The sequence below is a fragment of the Gallinula chloropus genome (genome assembly GCF_964237585.1).
Source record: "Gallinula chloropus genome assembly, chromosome: 9".
In the NCBI taxonomy this organism is placed as follows: domain Eukaryota; kingdom Metazoa; phylum Chordata; class Aves; order Gruiformes; family Rallidae; genus Gallinula; species Gallinula chloropus.
The window spans coordinates 21,830,740-21,851,868 of NC_140094.1; the positions used below are offsets into that span (position 1 = coordinate 21,830,740).

Consider the following 21,129-nt stretch of genomic DNA (forward strand, 5'->3'; position numbering starts at 1 on the left):
CTTAAATTCAAGTCTCGAGCTTGAAATGTCAGGAATGTCTAAACTAGTCTTTTAGATATTGAACATAGAGTACTTCCTGTGCAGGTTTTCCTGTGTTTTAAGCATGTTAGTTTTGTCAACCACAACATGAGGAACAAAGGCAATTCTTGGGCATCTAAATTGATAGTTCAGTATAAAATTATAAGTATAAATGCTGTAAGCAAACTGAATGTTATGATGGTTATTTATCAAACCCAGAATAGCATTTAGAATGAAGTGTGGTTACTTTTTTCTTTATAACTGGTGTCTAGATGAGAGAGGTTATTGTGGTTTTTTTTAAAGGCAAAAATGTGTTCTTTCATGGAAGAAAAAAAAGAGTAAAATCAGAAATGCAGAACTGAAGATACCTCTTTTGACAGCTCCATAGCACTGCAGGCTTTTTACTGTGAAATCTGAGGCCAAGCGTTGTAATGCTTATTACAGACATTGAATACTCTGGAATGAACTCTTGGATTCTTTTCTAAACTATTAGTTAAATAGCAGTGTATATGATGTTCTTACAGAACACAGAGCAATACTAATGAAAAAGACTTTTAGATTTGAAAAACTTTGCTTAATTCTGGAGGCTGACACTTTGACATCTGTCTTTATGCAAAGTGTTCTTCAGGGAATTTGCAACTTTACACCTGACAGTATCAAAAACCTTAAAATTATGAAGTGTTAGTCTTGACCTTAATAAAAAGAAGATTAATATCAGTCTCTAAATTTAGGCTGTGGTAAGAATTTGTGGCTGGGGTATTTATCCACCTGCTTTCTCTGTCTTCCTATGTGGAAGAACAGAACCATTGGGGTTTTTAAATGCTTAAAGAAGTCACCATCTGTAGATAATTAAGAATATTTTAATTTATTTGTAATTTACAGGTAAATCTGACATTGTATTCAAGTGTATCAATTCCTTTCAGAGATTATTTTTTATGTGTATGAATGTGCTTGCAAAGACCTGACAGTCAGCAGCTGATAGCTGAGTGTGCATACAAACTTACTGGGCATTTTAGTACTAAAGATCAGAAAGAAGGAAAGAAAATTAATGAAATGTTTAATCTCTCTCTCCCTGGATCATCCTTTGAGTCATATCAAAAGAAAACCACTGGCAGAAAGAGGAAACCAACATTCTCCAGACAACACACTTGGACCTCTTAAACTCAAAATTTATGTTTTGTCTTTGAAAAGTTAGAGACAACAATAGGGTTTCTTTCTGCAGCATCTCTAACCAGATGTTTTGGTAACTACAGGTCCCACCTTGCTTGTCATGACAGCAAATAGTACAGTTTTGTCCTTGCTTTTAAGCTTTGCTGTCTCTTGTCTTATGTGTAATATTGTATGGGTTTAAGAATTCAGGTGGGTTTTGCCTCCCTTACAGCATTTCTTTATTGTCATCCTCCTCCATTCTGTTAGTGAAATCCTACTTGGATGATTGCTGTTTTCCTGAAAGTAAGGCAGTGTGGTAAGACTGGCAGCAAACTGGAAAAGGCAGTAAAGGGACCCCATTGCTCAGCAATAAATACACAGTGCTTGATCCGAACCCACACAGTGTATACTTCAGCAGCAATGTCAAATTGTCCAGTGGATACCTATCATTTTGCTTCTGGAGAATTGAGGAGAGGGCTTATGAATGAATAACCCTGACTTTCATTCAGTCCTGAAGAGACTATTCTGAAATTTGATGAACCCAATGAAAATCACTTGTTTCTCAGACTTCTTTTTGAGTAGGAAATGTTAAGCTGCAGTTTTTTTGAATTTATCCCACAACTCAGAATTGCAGACCCAAAAATCTTGCTCATAATTTAAACCAAGAAATTACCCAACAGCTTCATGACTAAATCCCTTTGGTTCTTTTGTTACAGGAGCTGGTTAAATTAGTCTGATTTTTATTTGGCTTGTAAAATCAAGATGTTCTTGTGCTTGTTTTCTGAGTGGTCACTGGTGAGGTGCAGTTGGTAGCACATGAAATCTGCACTTGGTCATATGTATATAGAAACTTGCTACTTTTTCTCACCTTGCAAACAGCCTCAAGTTTGAGAAAATTACACACAGAAATCCATGTGTTAGTTCCTTCCTCTGTGTCCTTGATTGTGTCCAGTGCACCATATTCTGTCAAGGAATTGTTATTTATTCGTGATTATCCTCTCCTCCCTTCTCTAGCAAGATAGGGCTGCTTTCAAAGCATAGAGGAAGGAAATCTTTTGTTGTAACATAAAGTGCAGTCTCAAGCAGCAGTCCTAGCTTTAAGACACTTTCAATTCAGCGATCCTTTGTTTCCACCTCCATTTTCACTTGAAATAAGGCATGATTCACAAAAACCCATGAAGGTTGGCTCACTGTTGCGTTGTATGCTAGGCCTTATTTCTCTTCATTGCTAGGGTGATGCTTTATCATGTTGCCTGCTGCTTCTCTGTGCAAGAAGAAATCCAAATAAAATCCTCATTGTCAAATTACTGCTTGCATTGAAAACAAAACAAAACATAAAAACCCCAAAATAGATATAGTAGGTCCTGTACTGGGCTTGATATGAAGCTGGAGTTTTCTGTAGGAGAAGTAAAGACTGACAATCCTCTGTACCCTTCTACAGTTAATTTCTCCTTTACTACCAAACCTGAGGTGCTCCCATGAACTTTGACTCTTAGTTAGCTGAAAGGAAGGAGAAGATGGAGGAGGTGGGGAGACCTTAATCTCTCCTGTTACTAGCAAAGTGCACCTTGGGTCACCAGAGAGTAACAGTAAATTTTTCAAGGGACTTCAGAGGTAAAATTCATTCTGGTGTGTTAGTAGGACACACACAAAGCACACAGAGATCAATTTGGACATTATGTAAATCCAAACATTAAAGACAGTGTGCCTTTTTGATCCAACCCCATCTTTAAACTACAGCGAGTACTGAAGTGGGATTGGAGTGTGAGCCTGTTGGGAAGGCTGCAGCAAGCGTGTGCTACAGGAAGATACACCGGTGGTTGTTATTTTCTCCCTTCACACAGACAGGAGTGGAGGGAGAAGAGGCAGAACAGCAATGTAGGCTGAGCTCCATGGTGATTTGTGAAGTGGGCTTTGTTTGTTTTTAGTGAAGTCATTCCCTTCACATTTTCCTCCTCTGGATTTTTGAGGTCTGAGTACATTGTTTTCGGAACAGGAAAAGAAGAGGAACTTAATTTATGTAAATGCTGGAGAGTCAGAGGGTGTTGAGTGTAAAAAATATTCCTTTCTTAATTAAGGACAGTGTTCCTTTAATTCCAAAGCATCATTGATATGAGTGTTTAGGTTTGTATGGGTGAATGGGATAGAGTGGGTGCGAGGCATTGCACTACAGAGGTAAAACCATCTCTTCCTGAAGTGTGGTTGCAGACTTACAATTTTCTCTCCTTACATTTCATGTAAGTTCAAGCATTAGACAAAGCTGTGTTTGTTCTTAGAGGAGAGTGGAGGTGGTAATGTTCAGGAGAGAAAAGTCCAGAGATTTTTGCACTTTTGGGACATTTTGAAATTTAAATTAAAGTACAGAAATTATCCTCTAAAAATATTCTGTCAGAAGTTAACATGCAAAAGAACAGTGTTACCGAATTTTTGTTACCTTTAACTTCTGTCATTATTCAGAGCTAGGAATACTACAGGGTTCAAAGACACTTTGTTTACTATAAACAAAGTTAAAACATAACATCAGGTATAGTTGTTTCCTGACTGTAGCTGTAGGGTTTCACAGTGAACTTTTTTATAAGCTACCTGTCTGTATTTCATAGGAACTTGTTTAAAGACCTCTAAACTCTACCTGTTGGGTATTTGCCCTGTGTTATCTGGTGAAGGCTGCAGCAATGTTTGTAAGTAGACATCTAGTGAATGCAGAATAGCAACAAAAAGCTTTTCTAATAAAAAAAAAATCCTTCATGCAGGTTCTCAAATAGCAAGGAGAAAAATATAATAATAGCAAAATTCAGGTCAATAATGAAGTTGTTCCCTTTTTTTAAGGTCCCGTTCAACACTGGGACACACGAGGTCACACTGGGGCCAGAGCTCCAGTTCTCATGCTGCACGACCTCAGGAGCAGCGGAGCCGCAGCAGGATTTCCACAGTCATCCAGCCACTCAGGCAGAACGCAGCCGAAGTAGTGGACCTCACAGTGGATGAAGATGGTAAGTTGCAGTGGTCTCAGAAGTGTCTTCCTTTTCAGTAGCAGGTTGATCACTCTGTGTGAGGGGAGTGGAATTAATTGCATCAGTTATCACATACCATTCTATGAAAAAGTCTCAATTCTAAACAAATGTTAAGCCTGTCAGAAAATCCTCTTGCAGCCTTCCTTTTGACATTAAAACTTTAGCCATTCCCAGTGGGTCTACTAGATCTAATTTTTCTTCCAAAACAGACTTGGGTGTGTGTCTGAGGGCTGACTCACCAGGCAGAAATTACAGAACAGGTTGGAACTACTTCTTTAAAAATATGCACTTACTTCAGTACAACACTATAAAAGGCAAATCTGTCACAGACTATCCTTTAGAATAGTTACTGTTCTTTCAGTCCTTTGAATATTTTTATTTTTTTTTAAGAAAAAAAACCCGTCTAACAACCCCGAACTATTAAAATATGTTCAGTTTCTGAAGCTGTAACCTTTCACTATTTCCTAACATTAAAACTTATTGGCACTTAATAAGTCTGTTCCTGCTGAAAATCATAAAAGCAAATTCCAGGTATTGTCAGAAGTTGAGAGAAGGAAGAACCAAAGTTCTGTACTCCTCTGCAGGTTTATTTTTTGGTGATGGTGGTTTTGGGGATTTCTTGGGTGTCTGCTACTTCTAATGTTTAACAGCAGTTTTGTCCTGTTGTGGTCTGTCCCTGGGTGCATTGCAAGCTGCTATCTTGCAATAGCTGATTTTTCACGTTTCCTTGATTTTTGGTGTGGGTTGGAGAGTTGGAAGGGTTTGGGATTGATTTTGGTGATTTGATGCTTTTAAGGAAGATAGTGGGTTAGTTTATATATAGATTGTTTTCTTTATGGATTTACTGTGAAAAATCCCAGCATCTCTGTCATTGAAGAAGAGTAGGCATCTATTGCTGTAATCTTCAGACTCAGATTATAGAATTTAGTCTTAAATTCAGAAACCAAATTCTTGAGAAAAGCTTATTGCCCAATGAACTTTTGCTTCTGTAATGTGTATATTGAAGACTAGCTGTTTCTCCCCCACACCCCCCAGGAAATACCTTTCTAATATGAGGATTTCGGGAATATTATTTCTGTGTTTAAGCATCAAATTTCACTCTTGAACTAGTGTAAAATGATAAAAAAATTCTGAATTCACCATGTTAGGATGCAGCTATGTACTTTATCATAACTTTACAGCTCCATACAAAGATACTGATCTTAAAAACTTTGCTAACTACCTCCATGAGCATGAGAATCCTATCTCCTCCTATCTTCCTGGAATAATCATTTCTGTGAAGTGTGTTGAAATTAAATTTGTCTTAGCTAGTAGCTTGGGATTGTCCAAGCCAACTGGCTTTTACTGGTTTTGGGAAGGAGAAACAACTGTCTCTCTTGCTGATGGAGAATCAAAACAGTAAGGGGCTAGCAGGGTGATGGAGGCTGGCAGAATTGAGACTTGTCTGACTGGAGGATTGCCTTTGGAGGTGTTAGCGTCCAGTCTGGAGCACTGTGTGGCCACATGTCACTGTTAGGCTATGCATCTTATATATTTGCTTTTTCTGAATCTAAATAGCTATACATTTATCCCAAAGCAGTTTCCTTAAAGTGAATATATTGGAATGCCATGTTAAAATCCAAAGGAATTTAGATGTGGGTATCGGGTCATGTTTTTTTAATGTGATAAGTTGGAAGACTTGCCAGGAAGGAGGTATGTGTATTCCCTTGCTTGCTGAATGTCTGATATACCTACTAGATATAGAGAGAAATCTTGAAAACTAGTCATATTTTATTTTGAGATTTTGTGCAAGGGAAGTATTTGAAGTGTCTTGATGTGCTGCTTTTTTTTCCCCTCTGATATTCATGCAGACACTTTTACTAAAAAAACCTGAGCTGTTTCTGATTCTATTTCCTTTTATGGTATCTCATGTTCTTAGTCATGTTATTGCTTTGTCAGTAATTAGAGAGAAATTTCAAACTTACAGTCAAAGGCAGACTTTTTAAAAACTATATTTCAATAATGCCACCAAGTACCTTTTTTAATTTTAGCCTGTTCACAGTTGTGTAGTGGAGAACAAGATCTACCAAATGTTTGGTGTGTTTCCCTTGATTCAATTAAATATATTGCCTACTGTTACCTTTAGAGGATGCAAAAACCCATACGTACCTTTAACAGATGTCTTGATAAATGTTTTAATGAATCTGCTTTTAATGTGTATTGAGACTAAAACCAAGTTCACCTTGCCTTCTAATGCTATGTATCTAGAGTAATTGATGATTTTAAGGTGGTACTACTAGTGTAGATACTAATTGTATTATTCTTGGGTAATTATCTAAAAACTTTCTGTGCTTTGTAGGTGTTAAAAATGCTAAGAGTAAGAATCGTAGTAGTTCACTTGCAGATTTATGAAAGATTTCAGCAAATATTTTCATTGTAAATATTTGGTGAATATATTGAATATAAACAAAGTCATTGAATATAAAAGTAATTTAATTTCCTTTCTACTAGTATTTTACTCAGTAAATAAATTTCAGATTTGGATGTGGATTGATTTTATATTCTTAAAACTTGAGTTGATTTTTAAAAGAAAAGAGAATTATTTTTTCACACTAACTTCTGTATTTTGTACCTGTCAGGCTGTGTTGCCTCTTCCCTAGCGTCTGGCAAGACCAGAATCAAGAATTTCTTGTAAGATAATTAAAACCTAGCAACATCAGATAAAAAAAAAACCTAAAAACCCTGCAGCTTTTAAAGCTTAAAAAACATGAAACCTTTTTGTTTTGCTAGAGCCAACCGTTGTGCCAACCACGTCAGCTAGAGTGGAGCCACAGGTCATGAGTTCTGCTTCCAGTAACAGTTCTAGCACGTCTACCTCAGAGCAGGCCTCTGATGCAGCTCCAAACGTCTTCAACAGCCAGCCTTCTGCAGCACCAGAGATGACTTCTAGTCTTCCCAGTGGCAGCACCGCTGGTACTTCAGCTGGAGGTATGGAATAAGAGAGCTTTTTCAACTGCTGTGTTGGCTTCTGGGACAAAGGAGATAGAGGAAGTTAATTCTCTAGATTAATGGCATGTGAGCTGGTAGTACTGAACATGACAATAATAAACTGAGAGGACTGGAATCTGAAAAAGAGCATTGATTTCTCCTCAGGATGAGAGAAGTTGTGCTGGAGCCTTCTGCTTTCATCTATTGGAATGATTCAGTTATGCTTAATGAACCATGTCCTGGCGTTTTGAGGAGGTAGAATGTAGCTCTCAGGGAACTGAGTCTTCCATTGCAGTGTGTTTAGAAGGATTATTTTTTTACTGTGTGTTATAAGGAAGTGAAGGATGTATTTAGATTCCTTGAGCCACCCCCTGTAATTACCAAAAGCACATTTATACAGATCTGTATAGATACTGACCTATGACAGAGCTATATATACAGGCAGCACTCATAAGATCTCTGAAACATGGGTGCTCCACCCCTGTTTGCAAGTCCAGTGAGGTAAAAAAACCTGAGCTGACCACAGTTGCACAAGACCTTGAGGTCTCTGCCCTCTAACCACTTGGACAATCTTTTCTCCATACTGGTAACATATCTTAAATTAGTGGAATAAGGTGAATGTCAGTTGGTGTTCTCTAGTGATTTCCCTGAGTACATTCATCTGAACCATCCAGTTTTGGTTTACGTGATAGCCATGGCTATTTTTTTTAATCCAGTTTGTTTTGGTTTGGTTTAGATACGTTTCAGTTCATTAATTGTGAAGGAAGATTATTTTGTTCTATCTAAGACACTGCTTCATGGTGATCACCTTTACTAATTTCTTTCACTTCAATATTAACTGTCTCCAAGATGATACAAGAAGAACTGCATCTAATACAACACTGGAAACTGGCCCTCAGGCAATGCCAAGGTTGCCATCGTGCTGCCCTCAGCATTCTCCTTGTGGAGGACCTTCACAGACTCATCATGCACTGGGGCACCCACATACAAGCTGCTTTCAGCAGCACGGCCACCACTTCCAACATCACCACCATCACCACCACAACCCTCACCCAGCTGTTCCACTGTCGCCTTCGTTCAGTGACGCCAGCTGCCCTGTGGAAAGGCCTCCTGCAGTGCCTGCAACGTGTGGAGCAAGCAGCAGTTCTGGCACCAGCTACCATGACCAGGCACGTTTACTTCTTGTGACTCTCCCTTCGCAGTTTCAGGTTGTTACAGATAGAGAATAGAATCGGGTGATTAATCGTGTGTTGTTCTCTTGTCCTTTAGCAGGGGTTAGAGAAGGAAACAAAAGGCAAAATTTGAACTAAAATATATGGACACCAAAAAATAGAAATTTGACAGGAAAGTCGTAATTCAATAAGCAGCCATTGGCAGCTGACAGCCTCTTGACGACTGTAAGATGGTAGTAGCTGGTTAAGCAAACCAAGCATAGATACTTTGAAATGTACTCCGCTGATCATAGCGGTTTTGCAATGCAAATAATTCAGCTGCTTTAAGGGAAGAAAAAAGTCAGGTCTGACATTCTGTTTGCAAAAGGCTGCTATTCTGAAAGAGCATCTTAAAAACCAATGCTAAGTAACTAAAAATACAGCTCTAAAACAATACAAGTGTAAGACAGAACAATAGTTTATCCATCATAGTGTTTTTGTTGTGTTTTACATGGTCTGGTGTAATGAATATAGTGTATCTCACCAGATCTAAAAACTTGGGAATACAGATTTATTAACCATATCTAAAGAATGTTCTAGAATCAAGCCATGAAACTTAAAAATTTGCATCCTGGTTGCTTGTGACAGCATTTCTATTTTTATCACAATACATTTGAGGGTGACTTTTGTTTTCAGTGTGTGAAGAATTGCTTGAAAAGAGATGATTTCTTTACACAACAGGCATTGCCAGTAGACTTAAGCAGCAGCGGTATAAGAAGTCATGGAAGTGGTGCTTTTCATGGAACGTCTGCTTTTGACCCCTGTTGTCCTGGTTCTTCATCTCGAACTGCAATTTATGGGCATCAGGCCAGTGCTGGCCCGAGCCAGTCAATAACAATAGATGGATATGGATCGAGCATGGTTGCGCAGCCACAGCCCCAGCCACCTCAGGCATCACTCTCTTCCTGTCGGCATTATATGCATTCTCCCTGTAAGTACTGGGAATTTTTGGGTACCTGGGGAAGGAAAGGAAATCAAAAGAAAACAGTTTCCCTGACAACGTATGAAAACTCTTACTATCTGCTTGCTTTGATCTTAGAACTGGCCTAGCAAACCTGGAATTAATAAATGTAATTAAACAGTTCAGCTTATGGAGACCATTTGAACAGGATCAGGGGGAAGTTAAAAATTTATTTTGAGTGACCTTAATAACACTCAGATTTTAAAAAGTGTATTTACTATGAGAATATTTCTCACTTCCCTTGTATTTTAGAAATGCTTTTTCATTTTTCCCCCCCTTGGTCCATCTCCATCCAATCCCCCCAGCGAGTTCTGCTTGAACAAGCTCTGAAACACAACTCATTTGACTGTGATTTTTAATTTTTTTTTATTTTTTTAGTTTTGATTCCTTTTTTTGATGTTATTGTCTCTACAGACTTGGAGGGAGGATTGGATTTTTAAAGTTAGCTAACTTGTAGTAAAATTTCTTACCATGTATACCTTTTTCACTATGTGTCCCACAGATTTTTATTTTGTTTTCTTTTTACCAACATTGGCAAGTGGAATACTTTTGGCTGCAGAAAGTGTGGGTTTCTTCTCAAATCGCTTTACTTAAAAGTCACATAAAGACATATTGCCATGCACCCACTGTTTACGTTGGTATAATAATATTGAAGCACCTGTGTGAAGATACTTTTTAAAATAAATGTAAATAAAACCTGCTACTCACCAAACTAAAAGCACCTGATGTTTCCATTGCAGATGCTTCTTTGACCAGACCTCTTCACCATCAAGCTTCTGCATGTCCTCACACTCATGGTAATCCTCCTCCACAACCACAACCTCCACCTCAAGTAGATTATGTTATCCCTCATCCAGTGCATCCCTTCCATCCTTCAATCTCTGCTCATGCATCTTCTCATCCTGTTCCACCTCCACCGCCAACTCATCCTTTAGCCAATGCAGCTGCTCCAATACCACAGCATCTTCCTGCAACACACCAGCCTATATCCCATCACATCCCTGCAACGGCACCTCCGGCACAGAGGCTACATCCTCATGAAGTGATCCAGAGGATGGAGGTCCAGAGAAGAAGAATGATGCAACACCCAACGTATGTCACAAATGTACTCAGAACAATATCTAAACATATAATGCATTTCCCTCAGGTTTGTAAAATGTTGTATGTGAATCTCAAACTGTTAATTGCATGGTTAGGAACTGTTAGTAGTAAACCAGGGTAAGTGTTAATTGCATGGTCAGGAACTGCTAGTAGTAAACCATGGTAAGAAGTGCCTTTAGATACTGCCACAGTGGCGTGAGCATTGACTGAACATATTCCATTACATCTCAGCAGCGTCTCCAGGTAAGGCATGAGGGAGGATGGAAGAGAAGGGAGGTTTATGTTTCTCTTGTCCCTTACTCATCCTCAAGATAACAGGCAGGAATTCCTTTTCAAGCTGGACAGCCTAGGAAGTATATAATAAGCTTCTTTCAAATCTGCTGCTTGAAAATGTGCTTTTCCTTGATGATGCTGTTAACATTCTCTTTATCTAGCTAATTCTGTAAAGTAAAATGAACAGTTTATCATAAGAGACTGTTTATGAGGTTGAATTCAGATTTAACCTTAGATGCTTACCTAGCTTTACTATGCCTTGATGTCTTTAGAAGAGAAGGAAGAGGCTGAATAATAGGTATGTGCAAATGTGACCAGTGCTGAGGTGTAGTTTCGGTGATACTGTTTGAGGTGCTGCTGTTACTGCTAAACAAGATCCATGACATTAGTATGAACAGAAATTGAGTCAGTACTGGCTTGGTATTCTGGAGACAATACTTCTAAATATCCAAAAGACATTCAAGAATGAGCTCTCTAATTGTTGCTCCTAATGTTGTTAGACAAATTCTGCTGGTAACTAACTGATATAGAAGTTAATGCTTAAGTAGCAGCTTGTTTTATCTGCAACTTTTGAGGCAGTTTCTATAGAGATACCTATAGGCAGTGAGTGCTTACGAAGTGGGATGTGACTTTCCCCCTGCTTCCAGTAAAGGTGCATCTATGACCCTGCTTTCTCAGCCTTATGCAAATGGCATAACCTCTAAACAGCCTGACCTAAACACACAGGCATAGGGTGCAGTCATACCCAGAAATTAATTTTGGGACATTCAAACCAATGAATGTGAGAGAGCATGGTATCATTTTAAGGACAAATAGTAGTGGTAACTATCTGACCAGTTTTGGAAACCTTCTAGTGGTTTGGGGTTTGGAAATGTGAATATTGGCATTTCTTAGTCTAGTGAATTTTCTTTATATAGAAACTGTAGTCACATGTCAATAATAGGTACTTGTGTGACATTCTCTCTGAAGTCACTGTTCTCAGGTCAGTGGTGCTTTGCTTGGTGAGGTTCCTCTGTAGGATGGGGGAGGGAGGTGCCTTTTTAAATTTTTTTTTGTAATGATACAAAATTGTTCTACCCTTGGTTGGTCTTTTTCCCACTGATTCTCATGCCAGTTGTATGCACAATCAGTAATGTGCCTTGGCCCAACCTCATACAAATCGGATTATGCTCTGACAACCAGAAACTTGTGTATATTTGCTCTTTTATTTAACACACAGACTAAAACTGCCAGCAGATTGCTGTCCTTTCTGTTCCATGGCCCAGCATCTCAAAGTGTTCTTAGAATGTGTTTTTGTCCTTTGTTTCTAGTAATAGCATATGGGATAGTCTGGCTTGTACACCTTCAGTCTTAACAATATAGGACTCTTTCAGGATTGGCAGTAGAGAATGGTTAGAGTCCTGTTCTCACTGCCATGTCTCAAGTATGGCTACAGCAGTGATAACTTCCTTAGGATCTCAGAATCAGCCACAAAATGTAGTCTGTTTTAAGTTTGACCACCCACTCTAGACTAAGATTGTGGGATAGGCATCCTAGGAGTTTTATGTTCATAGAAACAATTTCATGACTCATTTTGGGAAAAATGGGCCTACAGAAGTGTTTTGGGGTTTTTTAATTAAAATACGTTCTCCCAGGTGTTTCCCCATACTTAGTGGATAAGCTGAAGGGAGGGGAGACTAGGGGTGGGTTCTGCTGGTAGGCCTGGTGGTCTGTACCATTGTGTGAGCTTAATTTGTAGAAGCTTGGCAGATTTCTCTGGTGAAGTGACAATTTACAGTGATTAGAAGAGTGTGTTGTTATGTAACTTTTCACTTCTCTAGACATGTAGATTTATAAAATGTCTAGTCTGCTCTGTCTGGTAGTTCTAGGTGGTCCTAAATCTGAAAGTAATGTGATGCTGTTGGCAAAATCCAAGTTTATAGGTTGAATTTAAAAAATGCTTTCCATGTTGAAGGCAAGGGAAATTTTGTTCTGTGACTGGGAATTGGGAAAATAGAGTCAGCCAGTATGTTTTGGTTTTAAGATTTTAATTTTTTTCTCCACAACTGTAACTGTTCTCTACCAGCTGGCATGGACAAAGCAGTGTGCTCTTATTACTCAGCTATGACATAAACATTTCAAGGATAAATGTCCTCTGATTAGTGTATTAATTTTCCCCAATTACTTTTGCTGGCATAGAAATAAACTGTGAGTGACTCTGAATCTCAACATGTCTGTTGTGTAGGCTTTGCTTTCCTACCTGCAGTTGGAGGTTAGGAGTAAATGCCTCTGTAGGGATGCCTGTCGAGTGAGGGCAGATCACAGTAGAAATTACAATACTGTATGGGGAGGGTCGGGTTTGTTTATGATTTTAAATGCATTCCAGTAACTCAGTCTGTAACATTTTGATCATGGATGTTGCTTTCTTGGTACTGATGAGAATGTGACATTAACAGTTGCTGTTTTATGTTGTCCAGACGTGCGCACGAGCGGCCTCCTCCCCACCCCCACAGAATGCATCCCAATTACGGCCACGGGCATCACATCCATGTGCCTCAGACAATGTCTTCCCATCCTCGACAAGCTCCAGAGAGATCTGCCTGGTTAGTAATCAGGCACCACTTTAATCCTTTGGTTCTCAGGACAAAAGCCCATAATGTGCTAATCACTGTGCTGATGCTGGCTGTCATTTTAGGAGGTGCTGTGTGCACCTGTAGTGTAAAACTCAGTAGACATTGATATGACTTTGAGTACTCTATACCTTAAATATTTTTCGGGGACGGGGTGGGGTTTACCAGTTGCTTTTGAAATGGAATTGTGTTACTGACTCTAGATAGTTAAATAACTGATTTTAAAATAGGCAAGTAAAACATTGCTGAAGACTATTCTTGTATTTATGTTCTTTGTAAAATAGAGGTTTGGATTGGAGGAGTAATTTATTCTCTTTGTCTGAGTTTATTTAAAGTTGCATCAGGCCCACTCATGAAGGTTACAGTTAAGCTCTGCAATATATTTATTGGTTTTTAAAAAATAATAATAACCTGTAGGGAAGACATGCTGCTCCCCCAGCATGAGCTGCAGTGAAGACTCCACACTGATAATATTAGTGGGCACAATAAATGTGGAGCTATTGCTAGTGACTTACTGTACTAAACCTTCATAACTGATTTAAAAACAACTTTTAATTGTGGTAGGATTAAGATTATTCTTTAGCAAAGTTTAAATAAGCTTTAAAAAAATCCTTATGTAAATCTGGCACAGCTGTGCTGTGTTGTATGCTTTCCAAAGCAATGGAATTGTGGATGTGCCTTTGCTGTAACGCCACTTTCATTCATGTTACAGGGAACTGGGAATTGAAGCTGGTGTGGCTGCAGCTGCTTACCCTCCAGGGCCCTTGCATCCTCACTTGACCCACTACCATGCACCTCCTCGACTTCATCATTTGCAAATAGGGACTCTTCCTCTAATGGTAAGGAGATAGCTTATGAAAAGTGATGATCATTGGTCATTGTAATTATTTTGTCTGTCAGGAAAACTATTTTAAGGTTTTCTGCATTTAATTGAACGTGTGTACACTGCTGCAAAAGTTAGAGGCTCAACTGAAGAAGAAAATAATTATAGTGGTTCTGTATGTTGCTTCCCAGGTAGGGAGCTAGAACAGCCTCCTGTGCACTAGGAGAAAACAGTTTAGGACACTAACATTTCTAACTTCATCTCTGGTAAAATGAAACACATTTGAATTAAATTGTCGCTTGCCTTGCAATGCATTGACCCTCTGCATCTGATTTTTAAAGCTCAGATTCTTCTTCAATGAGTTTTGGATTGTTAATGGTATTGACTTTCTGCCCAGTGCATGAGCATTAGCACTGGTGCTTTATTTTTTGAAGTGTGTTTACAGCACAACTAGAATTCCATCTAGAGATTTGGTTCTTTTTGAATAATATTTGGTGTTTGTCAACCTAATGCTGTGTGACAAAGTATAGAGCATGCAGTGCTATATAGCATGGACATGAAGTGTTACAGCAGGAACTGTGAGGGTAAGCTAGTCCCCTATTTCATATAACTTTTTTTTCTTTAATCTGTGGCAGAAAAGCAAGGAAAATAGCATAGCTCTCTGGCATTAACAAAGGATTAATTTTGAAAGAATGTTTGTAGGCTTATTTGAAACATTCTTAATTTTGTTTAATGGAAACTCAAAAGCATTAATTTAGATTCACAGAGTATGTTTAGTGTTTCTGTGTGGTGGTCTTTGTGGGTAACTCACAATCTTTAACCATCTTAAAGCTAGATAATAAAAGATGTGGGCTCAGCTGTAAATGAATGTTAAAACTGCAATTAAAAATCTATCTGCAAGTCTTGTCTCTCCAAAATTCCTCTATTAGTAGCCAAAATTGACATCTAGGGATTGAATTGTAGATTTACAATCAGCCCTGTAATAGCTGTCTCTTCACAGTCTGGCCTTGTATTAACAGGGTAATAATCCTCAAGTCCTTCCCTGATGTGTCTGGGTTGGTAATTCATTGATGCACAGCTTGCATACTAGCACAGGCCTTCTAGAGCAGCCTGTCGAGTTCAGTGTAACCTTATCTCCTGTGCATCAGCTACTCAAGATTTTCTGTGTGCTCCTTCAGTTAGGTGTCTGTTTCTTCAAGCACGTGAGAAATGGCTTGTGCCTCTCCCATTTAACTTCATGTGTTGAGTTGTGACAGGTAACGTCAGTTGGTTTAGAGTCTTAAGGAGAAAGGGTCCTCCTGATAGTTCAGGGAACTGCAATTACATGAGGAAACAGCAAGATAACCATGTGCCTATTGTATCTCATTTTCTGTCAGGGTTAATAAGTTAATAACTAAAGGCACTTCAGAATTCAGCTGATCCTTATGTTGCAGTGTGATGAGAAACTTCTGTGTCTTCGCTTTCATCGTATTCCTACAACTGAAATGTTACTGGAGCAAGTAGCTGGGCACCCACTGTTTATCTTCTTTTTAGCAGTAGAATGGAAGAAAGCTGTGACTGAGGAAACCCTTCTGAAGATTCTCTCTGTGATAATATAGCTTAGGGAGTCTTGCTTAGTTACTGCAGTTATTAATTAATTAAAATGTCAGGTGCAGTGAGTTTCTTTACAGAAACTTGTGTGTAGGGATATCTAATCCTCATAACAGGAATTCTGACATTTCTGGGTGAAATGGAGGTGAAGTTGTTTGTATCCTGGGTCTCTGTACAGACTGTACTGACAGCATATATTGCTGTGTACAGGCTGCTCTAAGACCCACTTCCTCAGATGCCAGGGACCTATTTTGAACCTTGCTGTGATCCAGTGTTATGACTCGATTGTTGTGTTCTGAGAGTACAAAAGCCTTGTGATGATCTACCCCTTCTAGGCAGGAACAAAAGTCACTTTTCTTCATTTACATGTATGTGAGTGTAATGCAGATCTGTCAGAAAAATTGGCTTTGAATGTAAAGCAAATAGCCAGTGAAGTTTGTCATCTAACAAACTTAGCCTGATATTAAAGAAAAGTGCCATTTGATATTAATTAAAGAGCAAGAGATTAATTGCAGCTGTCACTTGGGTTTTTTCATTGTAACTTTAGGAAGAGGCTCTAGGGGAGGACAGACTGAACTGTGATTAGAGTCCCTCTGCTAAGTGGTTAATGCTGTGAGGAGTGCTTGCTTCTTTCAGTAAGTACAGAGGGTACTAAACAGCAATTTACAAGGCTCATTAGGTGTACTCTTGATGCAGATATCAAATGGTGATGTTCTCCATTCTTTGCAGGGGCGTACGTGTCTTGGAAGGTAACTCATGGTGTAGCTTAACCAAAAAACTAATTTGTGTTCTGAAATAGCATCCTGCCCAATAGGCAGTGTGCATTTCTTCCTTTCTGTTATGGGAACCTCTTTAAAATAATGCCAGGCAATAAAGGGCATAATGGAGTACTGGGCTTTAATGACACTGGTACTCCATCAATTTCAGATTTTAATTGGATGTAGATAATTTAGTCTTCATTCCAGTCTACATTCCAGCACTGACTCAGTTTTAATCCTCAGTGAGAAAAAATTACAGACAAGTTGGGGGAGATGGTTAGTGTTCAGCAGTATTGGTATTCCAAACAGGGTGGGGAAAACAAAATCTCCCTGTTAGCTGGGTTCAAGAAACCTTCACCTCTGTAAACATTGCTTCAAGAGGAATCCTAGATTAAATGCTGTTTAAAAGAACTTCCTTCATAGCTTTGTAGTCAAGGACTAGGCTGCTTTCCTGCTTGATTTTAACACGGTTACTTTAATTGTTACCTTGGCTTACTTTGTGTTCCCATTGTTGGTACCAGCCACATACCGAGGAGAGGTCTGCTGTCAGTGGATGTTTAGGATGGATTCCATTCTGGACAAACACCCATTCAGCAAACTTGAATATTTTTAAGAAGAATCAACTGAAGATCAGTGCATGGCATAACTAATAAACAAGGCAGACATGGGAGACAGGCTTTTCTGTACCTCTGGGGGTTTTTCTAACGCTGGTGCGAATTGTTAGATGCCATTTCAATTTCTGTTTATTCAGAGTGACTTTGGGTGCTCTGTTGGCAGTGTTCATGAAAGTCTTTTTGACTCGTAGTGCTCAACACATCCTGGTGGGCAGGAGGGAATTTCCATAATGTATTAAGCTGAGATGGGTGTGAAAAGGAATGTGACCTTTTCAGAATTAACTGTGTGCAGCCATAATTCTGCCTAGCCAAACCACACTTACAGATGTAACGCGTATCCAAGCTGAATTCCTTTTCTCTTGTTGCTTCAGGAAAGAAAAGGCATCCTAATCTGTAGTGAAGTCCAAAAATAAATCTCAGAAGATGTTACTAAATTTGGCCTGAGGACACCCTGAAATGATGCCTTTCTACACTGCCATCTCTCCTGTGTCTTGTGTTTTGTGTTTTCCAGATGTTATCTGTTTACCTGAATGACCAGAATTTTCAGATCACAGATGTCTAGTGGTGGCTGGTATTTTGGGGGGTTGTTAGTTGGTTTTTTTGTAGTTTCTCTTTTATAAAATCTAAATAATGGAAGCTATCGACTAGCTTCTCAAATAGTTTCAGCTACCTGTTAGGCAGATACATTCCTGGGATGTGCTGTTTCAGGCTCTTGGCTCCAGTTGCCTCTGCCTTTTTGAGTAGTGTCCTGTTCACTGCACGTTTCACAGGGGTGATACCTGAAAGGAGCTCAAGACTGTAACTTAGTGTAGCAGTAGCAGTTCAAGGTGAACTTCAGGTTTAAAATAGCCTTGATTAGCTGGATTAAATTTAATTGAACTTTTCAAATAAGAAAGTGGACTTCTGTAGTCCAGCAGCTGCTACTTTATTAATAAAAACATGAATTACTGTTCTTCAGGTTTTTTGTTGGATACAGGCTCTTGAAGAGCACTTGTTTATGTCCCTCAGACTCAGATAAAGTTAAGTTTTAGCTGTGTAGCACACCTTTCTTGTTTCTTTGTGCAGTGTCTGTGAAAACAACTTTTCCTTGTTTGAATTTGGCTTAAGGTCACTTCTTTTTGGGTATTGATGTGTATCTAAGCAGTTAACTAGAAAAGCTTATTGTTTGGATTAGTTTGACATGTATGATGATCGTACTTAATGTGAACCTTTAAAGGAAGGTAGCAGGGAAGAAAATCATTCCTGCAGGTTAGCTGCTTCTGAGAGTTTCAGAATGTTTTGTTGCAAATGTTTGGGACTTAGCCTTGAATGTTTGTGGTCACTGCAGATTTTTGTGGTAGTAGGAAGTGTCAATAGAAAGTGCAGAAACAGAAACATGATACTTGTTCTACCAGAAACAAACAGTTTGTGGCAAACTTGTACTGGAATTTGCAGGTCCAGAGTATATTGCTTCAAAATACATATTTTAATTTGACTGCACCCAAAATAATATATGCAGGTACTTAGTGCAGACTGGCATTATCTTTAACTCTTTATTTTGTTGAGCTTTAAGCTTTTACATTGTCTGATGTTCAGCATGAAAACTTACTGAAAATGCACTGTCATTTGTGTGAGAAGCTGTTTCAAGAGAGCTGAAATTCTTTCTCTGCATCTGAAGCTTGATGGTAGCTGTCAAAGGGATTTTAGTGAGACTGTTCTTAGTTGGGCATGCTTGTTCTCTTCTCCAGCTTGTAGTCACAAGTGTAGTAAGTTAAATTCTTGCTGTGGTAGCAGGCTGCTTATTCTGCAGGGAAAAAAGAGCTTTTTTTCTTAGATTTTTTTTTTTCAAAATAAAGTGTTTCACTTAGCCAGAAATGTAATCTGCACTCTCAGAATATTTAATGAAAGAGCCTGTATGTGATGTTTGGATCATTTTGCAGAGGTTTATGCCATTCCTCATGAGCATAACATGAAGGCCCATTTAGTAGCATGAAAACACATTGTCCCACCCAATATTTCTGTCGTGAAAGTTTTAGTAGTTGTGGTATGTACTCTGATAAATTCTTGCTTGGTTTTGGAGTGCTAAAATTAAATTTAGTAGGTTTCTTAAATAGATAGTCACCAGTAGCAGAATTTTTTCCAGATGGGAGACCTGTCTGGCTGCATGTCACTGGAGCTGGTAAACTCTGAACTTTGAGACAACTGGAACTGTAATTACTGCACTTACAGCAATATACCTGTGACTTTTCAGCTCCTGCAATGATGCAGTACCTGCACTATCAGTTGGATTGTTTTCCAACAGACTCTCTTCAAATCTTGGTCAATCAAAAACCAAGCAGTGAAAATCCCTCCCAAGACTCGTCATAGGGTTTGTTTTTTAGGAATTTCCTTTCCTCTGAGTGTAGGTAACAGGCAGTGGAAACTTCTAAATGATGCCAACCAGGTCTATGCCTAGTAAAAACCTGGGACAAAAATATGTTAATTGTGTGGATGAGTGACCTTGCTCTTTGTCTTCCAATTACAGAAAACACATTTAAAATAGAATTGCACACTTAAATGGAGAATGGATCATAGATCACAATTATCTGAGACAGATTTCTTACAGTGTAGTTTTTCCAAATTACATTTTTCATGCACTCTCCCAGATTCCATTGTTACACAGCTGCAGTTTATACTGTCAAACAGTAAGACCTGTGATGCCAACAGATGTTAAATTACATGAAACATTTGTCATGCAGATTAATATACATATCTTGTGATACAAAATTCTGTATTTGCAATCATGGACTTAATGAATTGGTATATAATCTTTGTAAAATACACTGCATATTCTGTAGAACTTAGCTCTTTAAATTGATATACTGGTGGAGTTTGCAGCAGTCATGCTATCTTGCTTGTTTCCCATCTCCAGCTTAAATCTGTACCAACAGATATTTAAGCTGCTTATAAAAGGCCTCCTTTAGGCCTTTAATTCTTAGGCCTTAGGATTCTGCAAGTATTCTGAAAGTTAAATCTTCAGTTTCTATTACTCTGGTTTGTAAAAATCAAATATTACTGGTGTGGCTTTATTAGTGGCTTATGTTGGCACTAAGGTCATTATTAACGAGCATCATGTAAACGGCTTTAAAGGAATCAGATTGCACTTTTCTTAAACAAAACAAACAAAACTTTAGGGCAGAGAAATCTCTTCTATCCCTGTCAGCCTTTAGTTACCAGATTGGATTTGAAAAATATAGGAAGGTTATCTTACTGGTGTGTTACATGAGTAACTTTGTCTAGGTCTAAGCTTTCTCATAACACGTTCAGTTTTACACCTTTATATAGGTTAAGCTTAGAAGTTCTACTGGAAATAAAGCCACACATGAATACCTGATTTAATGAATAATAATCTGGTATGTCTGACTTGCTGACAGCCTTGCAAGATGAATCTTGAGCTGTCTTGTACAATAGCAGAGGCATTAACAGTTGGTAACACAGAAAGGAGGATAGTACTTCATGTTATTTCCAAATGAACTGCTGCTTAGAGGCCTCTTATCAGTGTGCTCACGATTAAGTTATCATGATTAAGTAAACTGAATCTGCTGATCATCTTGGTGTGGGATTTTTGTTTGTTTGGGCTTTTTTCATCTGTGCATTAAAAACATTGGTGTTTCTGACAAAAAATATGATGATTCACTCATCCTGGGGGGGTAAAAATAGAACACAGAAGCACTGCTGTGAAGGTGGTCCTTAGTATTTTGACTATCTTTCTGCTTTCCTGTATGAAAAGTACTGCTGTTTGAAGAGCCTTAGGGTATATCACTGTACACCAGTGTTTTGTTCACTGCGTGTATCTCTTCATATGCAAGGAAGTTAGTGCGTGCTTGAACGTAGAGCTTGCCTGGGACTTCAGATCCCAGTTCTGAGTGGGTTTTGTTGATTTCTTTTTTTCTTTTGTTTCTTTTTTCCCCTGCCTCTTAATTTTGAAGTGTCTGAAGACATTCAGTTGTTAGGGCTAAGATAAGGATATTGGCTGGGGTTTCTTCCAGACTGAGTATGAGCTTTGTTTCTTCTGTGGTACCGAAA

At 38.6% G+C, this 21,129-nt stretch overlaps 1 protein-coding gene across 5 annotated transcripts in view; it reads left to right on the forward strand.

Moving 5' to 3' along the window:
* Positions 1–21,129, forward strand: part of RNF111 (ring finger protein 111) — a gene marked incomplete at its 5' end in the record, with an annotated part of 37,264 nt that overhangs the window by 11,945 nt on the left and 4,190 nt on the right. For 2 of the 5 annotated variants that reach the window (XM_084267767.1, XM_084267768.1), the window contains 7 exons: positions 3,994–4,157; positions 6,948–7,145; positions 7,995–8,317; positions 9,038–9,287; positions 10,058–10,409; positions 13,127–13,273; positions 14,013–14,139. In XM_084267767.1, the coding sequence (XP_084123893.1) occupies positions 3,994–4,157; positions 6,948–7,145; positions 7,995–8,317; positions 9,038–9,287; positions 10,058–10,409; positions 13,127–13,273; positions 14,013–14,139 (1,561 nt within the window). The remainder of the gene's footprint in view (positions 1–3,993; positions 4,158–6,947; positions 7,146–7,994; positions 8,318–9,037; positions 9,288–10,057; positions 10,410–13,126; positions 13,274–14,012; positions 14,140–21,129) is intronic. The other 3 variants (XM_084267769.1, XM_084267770.1, XM_084267771.1) reach the window with 2 other exon arrangements.